The 14,963-nt window shown below is 45.1% G+C and overlaps 1 protein-coding gene across 5 annotated transcripts in view; it reads right to left on the bottom strand.

Annotated features, from left to right (window-relative positions):
• The window catches only part of SERAC1 (serine active site containing 1), a 311,524-nt gene that overhangs the window by 95,501 nt on the left and 201,060 nt on the right, over nt 1-14,963 (bottom strand). For all 5 annotated transcript variants that reach the window (XM_069234574.1, XM_069234575.1, XM_069234577.1 and 2 more), the window contains one exon: nt 5,957-6,098. In XM_069234574.1, the coding sequence (XP_069090675.1) occupies nt 5,957-6,098 (142 nt within the window). The remainder of the gene's footprint in view (nt 1-5,956; nt 6,099-14,963) is intronic.

The raw sequence follows: 14,963 nt of genomic DNA on the forward strand, positions 1-14,963 counted from the left end.
AGGAAATAATTTTCCAAAGTTCAAGTGGAGAGATACTAGAGTACAGGTTCCTGCAGTACTCAAAGAAAAAATTATAAATTTGCTGCATTTTTGGTCTCCTGGGCACATGTAGAACAAAAGAGAATGTGTATGGTATTTTGGTGGCTTGGGCTAGACAAGGACATTAAAAGAATAATAAAATGATGTCTAGGATGTTGTTAAAGTTAACAAAGTTCATAAATCAAGAGAGAAAACAATGGTTAGAATGATTGTTGGTTCTCTCTTTTTTTTGTTTTTTAATTGTCTTTTTATTAATTTTCACACCTGCATTATTAATTGGCTTACATGATATAAACAATAGTAACTGAACTTAACTTAGACACTACCCCTCCCTTCCCTGCCCTTTTCCCTATGCCCAGTTCACAGATCGGGATAACCGATTCTCATTTCCATGCTTCCCTTGTCCATTAAGTCGGCATAGTTGCTGATATTCTCAACGGCATTCACAGGACCTGTTGTATGTCCATCGTAGGTTGCACAATTTCGCCATATTTTCATAAATTTGTTTGCGCACCCACATCCCATATAGACCTCATTTTCCAGCACTCTGCAATGTTCTATGCCCAATTCCCATTCCCTTTGTGTGGGGATGAGGGGTGCTGGTTCCCCACTTCTGAGCAATATCCTGTTTAGCCACCATACATCCCAGGTTGATTAGGCATTTTTGATAACGTGTGTTGTCAGTACCTTCCCATACTCCCAGGAGTGCCATCTTTGATGTCAAATCCATTTTTTTGCCTATGGCAGCTTTTAAAGTTCTTCCCACTCCCTTCCAGAAAGGACGGATGCAGGGGCATGTCCACAGTGTATGGAAGAACGTGCCCTCCTCATCACAACCTCTGAGGCAGTGTGCGTCAGTTTTTTTGCCTATCTTATGGAGTACGGTACGGATGTACTACACTCTATGGAGGACCTTCAATTGAATCAAGCGAAAGCTGGCTTTAATGGCTGCTCTAGCAGGGTGTGCCAGCCCTTCCTGCCAGTCCTCCTCATTCAGTTCCCCAAGGTCCCGTTCCCATTTAAACTGCAAGCCCGAGACAGCCTTTTGTGTATTCCCCATGAGGGTGCTGTATGTCAGTGAGGTGAGTTTTCTACTAATTTCCCCACCAAGTAGCCTGGTTTCCAAAGGAGATTCTTCTTGTGTTTCCGTGTCCAGTGAAATACATGCTCTGAGTGTGTGGCTGAGTGTAATTGAAGCCATTGTGTCTCTGGCCTTTTGTATCTTAGTTTCAGGTGTGTAAATGGTATTACCCTATTCGCATCCCACACATCAGCCAGGCTAGAGAGCCTGATGATATTCCAAACTGAAAACCCCTTCAGTATTGTAACGGGCTTCAGCCTGGAGCTCTCCCACAGAACTTTCTTGGGTGTGAGTCTGCCCTTCCAGCACATTTCCAAGGTTAGCCTCTGCCACGCCGTCAGTACTGTTTTAGTAGTTGAGCATGCATTCGGTGGCATTTTGCCGCCATAGAGGATGTGCAAGTAACTGTGGTCCCTAAAAGTCGCCCATTCCTGTCTATATGCTGGGTTGTTCCATTTTGCGTGTGTCCATTCGTTTACCACACTGACGTGTGCAGCCTCATAGTATTTTTTAATGTTCCGCAGGGCAATCCCTCCCTTATATTTGGATCTCTGTAAAACTCTCAGGGCGATCCCCCTGCCCTCAGTAGTTTGCGCAACAGGGAGTCCACCTTGTTGAAGTAATGGTCTGGGACCCCATAGGGGGAGTTCTGTAGGACATACCACAGGAGCAGTAGTGCTATGATCTTAAACACTGCTGCTCTACCCAGCAGCAAAAGCAGGAGTGTCTGCCAGTGCCCCACCTCCTGATCTAGTTTTTCAAGTTGGGGATCTGCTGGTTCTCTTTGATATTCTAGGTGGCCAGACGTAGCTATAGTAAATTAAATCAAGACTATTAAAGCTATCGGGTTCTTTGATAAAATGGAGGTACTGTAACATTTAACAAGTTTCCCATACAACAATCACAACACCCTACTTTCAAACAAAACTCACAAGTGACTATAACACAGATACATCAACAAACTGCAGTTCCTTTACACCAACATACGATTTGATGCCAGAGTATTTCACAACCAATTATTCAAAATAACACATTTATCTTTGTTACAATATGTTTTCTTCAGTGGGGAGCACGGAGATAACTACTGATTAAAATTTCTGAGTTATGTTAACTTCAACACCTGCAAAATGCTCAGCATGTAATCCTGTATTTCTTGCTCAGTCTGAAGTTCCGCGGTTGTGTTCACTTCATACGCTGTCTAGCAATTCTGCACTTTGAGGACTTCAAGTGCTTCACACATAATCCTGCACTGTACAATCTTGTGTTTGGAACCGATTAGGAATCCCGTAGAGTATGGACTGCACATGCTCAGAAAAAAAAATGTTCTGACTAGCAAAGAATGTACAGATTCTTAAGACAAGAGATGCCAGTGTCTCTATCAACAGCTATGCCTGATCTTAACAAGGCACACATGGAAACAGTTAGTCTTTTTGAAAATCCAAGAACATCTGTGAATTGACAAACCTAGTGAAATTACAGAGCACAGTCTTGGGACACCATAAATGTTATTTTTTAACAGAGTCTTTTGTAAGTTAGTGGATCTTCACATGCTAATTAAAGACTTGTAGAAAGTTGTGTCAAACTGCCACTTTAACAACACTGAAGATCAAAAATGAAAGTTAAGCTGAGTCTCGTTTATAAGTAAGTTTGATCTCTGTGAGTTCCTTAATAACAGTGACTTTCATGAAAATCACAAACTGCTTTTCTGCATCGCATACACCTTAAAAAAACAAAAGTATACCTTTGAATTGCAATATAACATTGAGGCACTAGATTCTTCAACTTTTCACTCGCTACCAGTATATGTAGTAGCTGGCCACAAAATGAGATGTTTCAAAGTTGATTTATTTTCTTAAGCACCATATCCCCCAGCATCCGCTTCACAGATCTACCAGACCAATGCACATTGCAACACCTAAAAATCTTACAACATTCTCTAGTCCTCATCACCTAGATTGCAAAAGAATGTCACATGCTCTATTGTCTTGTGGATAAAAACAACTGAAACCTTTTTTGCAAAGGCAAAATTATTAGTGAATCTGGTGGTGGGTTGCTTCTCAAAATGAAGGATTGATCTGATGCCTTGGATTTCCTATTTTGTCTCTTGTGATTGTGCTCTGCTGGCCAAGAAGCAAGAAAGGTTTTCATAGAGTCTCCACATGCCCTGGTACTAAAGGAACAAGTAGACAAGAGATCTCTGTAGGTTGCTTAGTTTCAGAAATACCTATTGCAGCACAGATGTAAGCATGTTGAACTACAAGGCAACTCTATTACCCAGCTGAGTGAAGGTAGAGCGGGATGTTTCATGATCTTCTAGGTATTTGACTTCTTTGTGAAGTCTTGCTGCTCAATCTGCAAAGAAATTACCTATTATGACAAAAAGGCTTAATTATTAATGAAGCAGGATCAATGTTGACGCTGTAAGTTAAAGCTCTTTAGGACACAAAACATGACTTTGCCCTGCATCCAGCAGAGGGTATTAAGTCTGTTAGGTAACTTCAAGTGCAGACTTAATAAAAAGTCCAGAAAGGAAATTAAATGAAAATGAATGTCTCTGAAAGCAATCCAAGGCCAAAGCTCTCTCTTCTCTCAATCTAAATCAACTGTGTAAACCTCCACTTGCAATCTCAGAACTACTGTAGAATTCTTCTTGTCACCAAGCCATATTCGGAAATCTTGTGACAGTGGAAATTCAGTGTTCAAACTTGCTCCCTAACTTTCCTTTTATCTGTATGTCATAGCAAACATCACGCTCTTCAGAAGATGTGGTAAAATTCATTTGTTCCTAAAAGAAGCTTCCTGTTTTATAATGGAGGAAGTTACACATATTAGCACCAAGAGGCCATTCCACGGTGACAGAGTACTTTATAAGCTCCTATAGGCAGTGCAGTGCAAACAACAGAAAAGTACAATTGAAAGAATACCACTTTCAAACAAAGACAGATGTTTCTAATGGAAAGAAAAATGATAGAATTGTCTGCTGCAGAGAAATACCTCAGCTGCTGGAATCTTCTTCTCTTTACAATGAACTACCATAGAAAGCAAACCTCAAGAGCTCTTCAAGATACTACACCACTCCTTAGCAAGGACCCTTGGCACAAAAGCCCCAAACTAACTTAGGACCTTGCACTTGAAGTCAGACACCATGTGATTCTGGCTAGAACAAGCCAACCTAGAAATTCCATAACAGGGGTCTCCAACCTTTTCTGTAATAAGAACTACTTATGTTCAATGAAATGCATTAAGAGCTATTAATATTATTAGTGTTCTAACAGTGGTCACGTCAGATAAGATTACATTAATGGCCACCATATGCAAGATTACTGCCAGTGATCACTCAATGCATCATGCATGGTTGCCAGCAGTAATATAAAACATGTCTGTCAAAGTGTTATGCTTCTACATGCATAATACATAACATTCCTAGTTGCAATGCCTCAGGCACCAAGGTAATAACATTTGTAACAAGTCTCCCCAATACCACATGATTTATCACTCTTATACCAGCTGTAAATATATTTTGGAAATTTTGCCATTTTCTTCAAATCATCAACTTTTGAATTCTGAAAATTAACACATTTTTGTATTTTCTATTAATTCAACCAAGCAATAGCTTGTAACTTAGTATGCAGGGTTGCACACAGGAGACCTACTTACACATAGCTGCACAACTACCTGTAGCTCACAGGCTACTTATGGGAGAAAACCTGGTCCAGAATGTCACTTTTAAAGATGCATCCTACTATAGAGTCCATATAAAATGATACAGTAAGACTATTTGTAGGGCGCAGAACATTTAGCAAATGGTCCAAATAGGTCAAGTTGTGTTTCTAAATCCAAGATGTGAAGGAATATTAAGCAGTTACAAATGCTCCCTATGACAGCCCAAGAAGCTTAGAAAAGCTGCTCACATTTTCACTGACGTGATTGTGAAAGAAACTGAAATGTTAGGCTAAGATTTTTAAAAACCTAGACAATTTACCCCAGAGCAGCCCTCAAGATTCTTGCCTCCATTTTGTGTAATAGCTAACATAATTTTTTTTGTATTCTGAGTGAAGGAAGACCACCCTAAGAGAGGTAACCTTTGGTTAAAACAGAGTGAAAAATCATTATTAAGGATCTTCCATAAATAGTAAAATAATAATTTTGCACTAACACAGAAACATGCATTTATTTACAGTACTTCAGGTGGCTACATAATCTTCCAGCACATTTTTAATTGGGCCATACTCCTGTGGGTTGTAGCCAAAAATAGCTTGCCTTCTGCTCACTAGTGGCGTTTGAGTGCCTCTATGAACCAGAGTCACAGACCCTGGCACTGTTCCAAGCCCAGTCATCACAAGCAGATGATATATGTACCCGACAAAGACATTTTCTTGTGGCAACTACAACAGGGTTCAAGCACTGACATTTTCAGTCGTTGTCAAAAAGCTGAGGAATTTCCTCAGTTAGATATTCAGATAGTTCTAGCTTGCGTCAATGAGGTGCCGAAAATCAGGAATGCATAGCATGCATTGATTGGTGCCTAATATTACCTGACGTTTTCACATCTAGCGATGACAGGAGCGTAGTGCACAACATACAATTTTGTGTATATTACATAGCACTTTAACAACATTGTGAGAGTGTGGTATGTTTAAGAAAACTCCCCTGAATGATTTTAAAATGTATGCTGGTATGTTTAGTGTGAAGTGCTATTGGGTTGGCAACTCCTTGGCAACTAAACAGCTTTGATGCTCTATTGTGCTCAGGCCTGTCTAACAAGGGCGTGATATAAATATTACATCCAATTTTATTTGAAAGCACCATTGATAATTTAGAGATTTTTTCAATTACCTTTGGCCAGCACTCTGCATAATCATCCATTTCACGGGGACACTTCTTATCGAGTGGATGATCACTATCTTGCTGACGCCAGGTTTTGAACGCTGCTCCCAAAAGGCCATGAACAAACAGGATATCTGCCTTAATCGGCTGACTGATTTAAAAAAAAAAAAAAAAAAGATATGCATAAAACGATCAGCATACATTATTGTCATACTGTTTGTCGCATCTCTTTAAAGATACTAATTTCTAAGAAGTCTTGATTTATCTGTAAAGTAATAGAGGATTCAACATATAAAACAGAAACTGATAATATATGGATTATGCTAAAAAAGAAATTCATGGAGAAACAGAATAAAAATATGATAATTAACTTTCTGTGAATGAGGATCTAATTCTAATTAATCTCTGCTACATTATGAACAACTTGAAAATATTTTGATGCTGTATCAAATGTATTATATGTAATAAAAATATTACACAACAAAAATAAAACAACCATAGGGTAGCAACTCACTCCCATACGTACCAACATCTGATAGCAGACACGACCAGCTGCACTCAACTGGATGTTTCCATATTTGGAAAAATAACTCAAACCATCTTACATCCAACCCAATTACATGTCCCTTCAACCTTGCCTGGTTCATGAGCAGCCTTGGCAAAGTCTCGTAGATCTGATAGGAGTGGATAGATCCACGGGTCCCGGTAGATATGCAAGACAGACACTTTATGTTATTCTTCAACTGATCCTGTTTTGTACTGCTGAAACATCCATCTAACAATGAGAAAATATGGTTCGTGCTGGAGCCTGGAGTACCCTTCTGAATGGAGTCAGAGTGTGGGCAAAAACGCCAGGGAGCTGCTTCCACCAGGTGGTCAACAATCAGGTTTGGACTTGAAGTATGAAGCCAACATACGGATGGTATGTATGGCTTGGCTTTGCTCTGGGGTGATTGTTGACACTAAGCTGAAGGCAATTTTTCAGCAGGAGGTGCATTATATTGCAGCACTCTTAGCAGGTCCACAGACAATCAATGGACAGCAATGTTTTCTAACTCACAGTCTGTCCTTTCAAGCAGGAAACCGGTATTGGCCTTTCTTCCAGTTGGCTCGCTAGAGCAGGATGCTGCAGTGTGACTTCAGGTTGTAACACACTTAGACCTTTGTGGTTGAAATGTTCTCTTTGGGAACTCTGGCGGAGAATGGCATGCTCTCCCACCTCTAACTCTGGTTGTGTAAAAGATTACATAATTAAAATCTTTCTTTGTAACACTGTTTCTGAAACTTCTTTGAATCCATGGACTCAGCGCAATATGGCTCCTTTCCTAGTTCTCCGTTCTTCAGGGGCAGAAAGTGATGTTGTATATTGCAATAGTTGATGACTTCCACACCAGTGTTGTAACAGTCCTTATCTCAATCCATCATGGGTGAGTAACCACCTGCATGTCACTTCCAGCTTCTTATTCTCTCACTTTCTGTTTTCCCCTGTATAAGGAGCTGAAATCATCAGTACTGTGTGCTGTAAACACTCTGGTAACTGTGGTGGTGGGTTTCTCCAAGCTTGGTTACTGTTATCCATTTTTATGTTTTTCCTGTCTTTAGGTCTCTGACACTCTTGACAGACCCCTCCCATAGCTGCAAGTATGATATGACTACAAAATAGTTTAAGAATGAATGCATTAAGATGGGAAGCACACCACTGACTGAGAGATCGCAGAACGGTGATAACAGCACTGTGCAAGTCACAGCTGCCAGTTGCTGCCTCCAATATGAGGTGGTACCAGGAAGGTGGAAGTGTCACGAAAATCATCAATGTGATGCTCATTACCCCAAGATCCAAGGGTTGCAAGTGGCTGCAGAGATAAAGTATCTCCGATAACTCCAACACTCATTCTGGGGAAAGGAGAGAGGAAGCACACTTGGAGTTCAGACTCTAGGGGTATCCATGTTTTTCTACCAGTCAAAGGACATACACCTGTTCATTTCAAAAGATGACAAGAGATGGAAGTCTCGTGTTGTAACAAGGGTGAGGAGACGTGCCACAAGGAAAGCCTGGAGAAAATTGTCACCATGAGGATATCCCCTCCAGGTGCTTGACAGAAAGGTCCTGTGATGTCCAGAGGAGGCCCAGGAAAACTTGGATATGGCTACCTCTTTCATGGTGATCCAGACGTGTCAGGCAATGCACAGAGGCTTAAGCACTATTTAAGAGAATTACAATGGTAGCAATGGGAGGGATATGATTGCGCAACCATAGACTGAGACACGTGTAAAATAATAGATCAGTCAACTCACTAAAGATGTTCTTATATAGTGTGGTTGAATTATTTAGATAACAGACCTACCTCCATTAAATGTGGAGGTCCTTATGGCTACCATTTGTACTTGTTGTTCATATCGGGTAACTAGATAACTTCATTACCCTATTATTACCATTTCCTATGCTAATGTGTTACTAAGGCTTTTACCTGCAGTCATATAGAGGGGTCAATAGGGAGTCTTTGCTACGACCAACTCCTTTTTATTTATTTTTCACTGTTTGCCCCATTTGTAACTTGAATTTTGTTTAATACTGTTCTACTTACTTACTACTACCAGTACTGGGACACTGTTAAGGTAACTGGAGTGGTTTTTCATTTTCAATAAGGATTGCTTATTTTCAATACAATTTGGCTATATTTCCCGTTTAAACACATAACAGCTTATTTTTATTTTCATCTTAGAAGACCACTATCTCTATCCAGCTTATCACAGACTAGACCCTTCGAATGGCGTTGCACACATTTGATATTACTATGAGAATCAGTGCACTCCTTTTATTTCAAAATATCTTATTCCTTATAAGCTGATGGTGTGCTTGTAGGGTGTCACCTTCTGACCATAGGTGCAAATTCATAATGTCCATTAGCACTATTCCTGTCACAGGGTAGTGTCCCCTTGAGCACCACTCATTGATCCTAATGGGTTTTCAATTCCATCATTGAACTCCTTATAGTTAATCTCAAATTGTATAACATTTATGATCGATGAATAATCCAAAGTCCCCATTCTTGCTCCATATCTTTATTTGCATGAGTTCCATATGTATGTATCACAAAGTGCTCTTTGAATTTCTTCATGTGATAAGTGTTTATCAAATCCCCATTCACGTGAACACCAAAATAGCTTTTGGGACTTCTCTTGGGAAACCCCCTGACGAAGGATCCTAGCAGGTCCAAAATTAATTGAGTGGTGCTCAAGGAGGGCATTATTCTGGGGCATGAATAGTGCTAATGGACACTGCACAAATTTCCTAATCACATCTTACTGCATCATTTATTAGTAAGTATGCATTGTCATTTTACTAGTCCTCATTTTTGGCATAATCTTGCACTCAAACTCTTGTAGTTTAGTGTGATTATCTTATTTGCACTTTTGTGGCCGGTACTCATCAGTCTTTAAAGAGATTTATTGTTTGACATTAAATTTAAAAATTACCCATCCATGGATGTCATCATATCCAACCACACGTACAGTAACTGTTTTTTTCACACAATTATCTTTTACCATATCTATTACAATGAAGATAATTTTTTTCTTACATTTAGAATAATACATCTTAAAAGCCAGAGGCGATGCATTGCCTTACTGCTTGTTCATCGAAGACTACTGCTTAAGCAATTTATTTTTAAATATAAACACTTTTTCCTCTCTTTCTTTATAATAGGCACATTTCCCTGGGTTGTGTTATGGTCTTCAACTTCAGCCACTTTATCACTACGCTCTGAAGGGTTTCCTTCCACTTTTTATTATTTAGATCTTTACCTAAACTTTTGATCTCTCCACTACTAGAGACAAGATTTATATTATATTTACCTCCTGTGTGGTTATTATATTTTTCTATTTGCCATACTTGGGTTTGTTTTCAACTTTTGTTATTCACTTTTTGCCTATATTATTCCTGGTTGTGTCTCAAATTACTTTTGTGCACAATGTCTATATTAATCATTGGGGGTGGACGGAACTCTCGGAGTTAAATAAAACTCTTAGAGATTCCACAGAGATCCTCCAACGGGTGGAACATATGCACGCTGTGCTACAATTTAGTGCCAGTAGAACAGGCAGCAATGGAAAATGCTAATTTTCACATTTCACTGTGCAAGAGCGATTTGTGGAAGCACATCTACTTGAGAAGTAGGCCTCTTTCTGCGACTGCCCGCATTAGAAAATGACGCTAGGAGACACCAGTTATCATGGGGGGCGTGGCCAAGCCAGCAACGATGGCGGACGCAAGCTGAGTGAGCGCCGCGTCCTTCCCGGCTTATCCGGCAGCATCCAGCGGCTTCGGGGTCGGTGGCGCCCATGCGGTAAGTGCGCTGAGGTGCTGCGGCGCCCCGGATCGCCGTGATCTCGGGTGGCGGCTCCCCTGGGTGGCACAGAGTTGCAGCGGGCCAGGCCCACGAGGGTCCGTGGCCTGCGGAGCTCAGGTGAGCGGCAGGCGCGGAATTGGTGGAGCCCCTCGAGAGGAGGCGCTTGGGGGGCCGCTCCTCCCCTGAAGCCGATGCAGAGCCTGGGGAGCCTTGCAGCGCGCGGCGGTGGGGGACGGCCTCCCGGACATGGCGCTACTGCAGTGGTAAAGGAGTCCGGGCCTACCTCCCGCGCCGCCTACCCCCAGCCCAGGCATCGACCCGAGACGCCTGGGGGGGCCAGATATCGGAGGCCTGCAGCCCGGAAGCGGGCGAAAGGAGACGGTTTGCGGGGCCATCGTTGGTTGGGCTGCTCGTGCTGCTGCGCAGCGCCGTCCTGGGGGCGCAAGCAAGTGGGCCCGGCCCTCATCAAACTGGTGGAGCATTGGCTCAGATGGTGCCCAGAGTGACCTGAGGGCAGACTTGTTGCTGGTTTTGATGCTGGTGGTGAGGAGCTGGTCCCCACTGGACTATGGTGTTGTGAGACTGGGCCATTGATTTGGTCGACTGAGAGGCGCTGCGGGCTGACCCGGGAGGCCTGTTCTGCTGCACGACTGCCACATTTATTAAGCTGCTTTCCTGGCTTGGTTCGCCTGACCTGGCTGGGTGCGCCGGTGGGCCCCCGAGCTGCGACGCCGGTTGTGTGCCGCCTGGTTAGCGGAGTGGTGCCAGTTGATGTCCCCATAGATTCTGGATATGGCGGGGACGGGCCACCTTCGCTCTGGAACTGGGCTGTCGCAGGACGCTGCGACGCAAGACAGCCAGAAGCTGGATGCTGTACTGGCTGCAGTGGAGCGCATCAGTGACTCGCTGGAGCGGGCTCGCACATCCCTGGAAACCAAGATAGACAAGGTGGCTAGTGACCTTGTCCTGCTGCATGCTGACCACCGCAATCTGGCAGACAGGACAGGTATGATAGAGGGGCGAGTGGACGAGCTGACTCTGGTGACGTCTCGCCTAGAAACCAAAATGGAGGATGCACTGACACGCATAGGAGAATTGGAGCGCCGAGTTGAAGAGGCGGAAGGCCGCACCAGACGAAATAACATACAGGTGGTTGGATTACTGGAAGGTGCGGAGGCCTACTCCAAGAGCTGGCTTCAGGGGTTAGTGTCGGAAGGTACACTGACCCCATTCTTCTCGGTGGAGCGAGCACATCGGATCCCTACACGACAAAGGCCTCAAGGAAGTGACCCTCGTCCCTTTTATAATTCGCTTGCTCCACTATGCAGACCGAGATGTCATTCTCAAGACTCTGAGATCATACCCGCCGCCTCGAGTGGATGATGCGCAGATAATGCTGTTCCCGGACTACACACTGGCGGTGCAAAGAGACCGGGCCTCCTACCTAATCCTGAAGCGCAGGCACCAGGCATTGCGTCTGGAGTACTCTCTCTTATTCCCAGTCTCACTTCTTTACCACGCCTCAAGCGGCGTGGGAATGGCTGGAGTCAACAGGTCGCGTTACGGGCCGCGAGGCGGAGAGGAATCCGCCTGCATCGAAGAGCAGGCGCAACCGAGTGAGGCGTGGCCGCGGGGGAGGCAATGTGACCACTGAGGCTGCGACGCACGCTCCTGACCTGGAACAACTTATGCAGGAGCGGCGCAAGGCACTGCAGTCGGCAGCGGCTATTAATGCTTCTCTGACGGCGTCGGAATCGGAAACTGAAATTTCACAGCCTCCCAGCGATCGCCCTGTCACGCCGGACCGGATCTCTGAACTGGGTTTTCCGGCGTGTCCGGGTGTGACCCCCAGTACTGCGAACAACCTTTTTTAGGCCCTGCAGGACCCTACCTGAGCGGCAAGGAAATGATGAAACTCTTCGCTTGGCATGAGCTGTGTGCTTGGTCTACAGAGTCAACATGTTATTTAGTATATGCTGACCGACAGTGCGCCTGCTGAAGCATGGGATGCTTAGCGGGTAGACTGTGCAGCTTTCATTGGTATTGTAATTGTTTCAGATCACTGTTTCAGATCACTGTTTAAGACTACACTTCGCCACTGGACCCCCCTCTGTTATCCACTCTAGCCAGTGTGACTAGCTTTGTACACGCTCATTCTCGTGTGACGTGGCCTACCCCACTCTCCTACTAGCGGAGAATTAATATGTATGATTATTTTGTTGATTGTATGAGTTGTTGGGTTTGGACGGAAACCAGTTGTTCATCTGCTCTGATGGTACTGGATTTGTTATTGTTATTTTGGAGTCTATACATAGGATGTCTGACTGGGTGCTGGGAATCCGCCATTGTATGCGCAGCCTTATGCTCGAGGGCAGAGCGCATAGGCACACCGATCAGATGCCGCCATGAACCCACATATTGCGATTACGTGGAACGTGCGTGGCATACACACGCCTCAGCGCAGGTACTCCATATATTCATATCTTAAAAGGCACTCGGTCCACATCGCCTTTCTGCAGGAGACCCACTTGGCGCTCTCGGAGCTTCCTCGCTTGCAGCGGCGCTGGAGAGGGCAATTATATGCAACAGGCCACTCTGCCTATGCTAGGGGTGGCCTGGTCTGGATCAGGCCGGGTGTACCCTGTGTAGCAGAAGACCAAATCATAGATACACAGGGGAGATTTGCCCTGGTACGTGGGCGGCTTGTGGGCCGGGCCATAGTGCTAGGCTCTATATACGCCCCAAATGTGGATCAGGCCTTCTTCCTGCACACTTTGTCTAACCAATTGTCAGGGTGGAGTGAATACCCTTGGTTGTTGGGAGGGGATTTTAACAGTGTGCTAGATGTTGACTTAGATCGTTCCTTCCCCCCACTGCCTACATCGCCTACTGTGTCACCCGCGCGCGCGCTGGCCACCTGGACCCAAAACCGGTGCCTGATAGACACACCCCGGCATCGGAATGCCACAGACAGAGTTTACTCGTACTACTCTGCCTCGTGCTCCCTGCATGTGCGTCTTGACAGAATACTCTGTACACAAAATTTGTCCTCTGCGATTGTGGGCGCAGATTATTTAGGTCGCACGCATTCCGACCACAACCCACAGACTGTGTGATTGAGCTGGGATACTTCCCCTCCCGCAGTCCCTACTTGGAAACTTAGACCTGAACTCCTAGAGGATGCAGCCTTTAAAGCATCGCTAGACTCTGCGATCCCCAAGTTTTTTTTAACATAATGACGGCACTGCCTCCTCGGGCCTGGTAGAATGGGACGCCTTCAAGGTCTTCATCAGAGGCCACTGTATGGGGACCCAATGGAATCTGCGTCACTCGATTGAGCATGACCTTGCCCATATAGAGAGAAGCCTGCTGCGCCCTGAGAGGGAGGCTGCTCAAAACCCCACAGAAGTGGCTCTGTTGTCCAAGGCTCACGCCGAGCGCTTATCCCTACTCGAGCGGCTGCATCGCTTAAACTATGCTGCTCACTCGGCAGCACGCATACCTCAGCAGATAAGTCGGGCAAACTTCTGGCCTGGTTGACCAGAAGTGATTGCGATCAAGGCCCAATTATGGAGATTCGCTCGGAGACTGGTCGCTTGCTTCATACGCCTGTGGAAATACACTCTGTGTTTACGCAGCATTATAAGACGTTGTACGTCTCAGCTGGGACTCCCCACGAACGGTCCTGCGTTGAGTTTCTCTCTTGGGTTGAGCTTCCTTGTCTGACGGCTGACCAGAGGACCGCGTTGGAGGAGTCTCTCAACCTCACTGAGATTCAGGCCAGTATCCGCAAGCTGTCGGCTGGCAAGACACCAGGCCCAGATGGTCTGCCGGCCGACTTCTACAAGGCATTTGCTTCAATCCTTGCACCCAGGCTACTCCGTGTCTACGAGGAGGCAGTGCAGAGGGGATCTTTGTCGACATCCCAGAATGAGGCGATGCTTGTATCCCTTCCCAAACCCGGCAAGATCCAGCGGAGTTGGGCTCATACCGACCATTGGCAATGCTCAACACAGATTATAAAATACTGGGCAAAACCCTAGCAGCGCGACTAGCGCCTATGACGCCTGGCCTGGTGCACCCGGATCAAAACGGGTTTGTACCTGCGAGGGATACATCACACAACATTAGGCGGCTGTTCCGTGTCATGCACTATGCAAGGCGGGACTGGCCACTGGTGGGATGCCTTGTCCTCGACCTTGAGAAAGCTTTTGATTCCTTAGAGTGGCCTTACCTTTTCGAGGTCTTACAGCCGTTTGGCATTGGGCCCCTTGTTATCCACATGGCTAAACTTCTATACGCTAATCCTCAGGTCCGGGTCAAGCTGGGGGGCATTATATCGGAGTCAGTAAACGTGTGCAGAGGTACAAGACAGGGTTGTCTCCTTTCCCCGCTGCTGTTTTCCCTCGCCATGGAGCCGTTGGCGGCGGTGCTGCGCGACAGGGGCTCCTGTTGGGGAATTGCCCTGGGAGATGGCCTGCATGTGGCATCGCTATATGCCGACGACCTTTTGCTGTATTTTAGGGATGTCACGCAAATCCCCTCAGAGGTTGGGACCCTGCTGCAGCAGTTTGCCTCGCTGTCTGGCCTCAAGGTAAATTGGTCTAAATCGTGCCTCTTCCCTTTCGACCCCGCGCTTTCGAACCCAGAGCTTTGTCAGATAGCAC

The sequence above is a fragment of the Pleurodeles waltl genome, chromosome 5, assembly GCF_031143425.1.
Source record: "Pleurodeles waltl isolate 20211129_DDA chromosome 5, aPleWal1.hap1.20221129, whole genome shotgun sequence".
Classification (NCBI taxonomy): Eukaryota; Metazoa; Chordata; class Amphibia; order Caudata; family Salamandridae; genus Pleurodeles; species Pleurodeles waltl.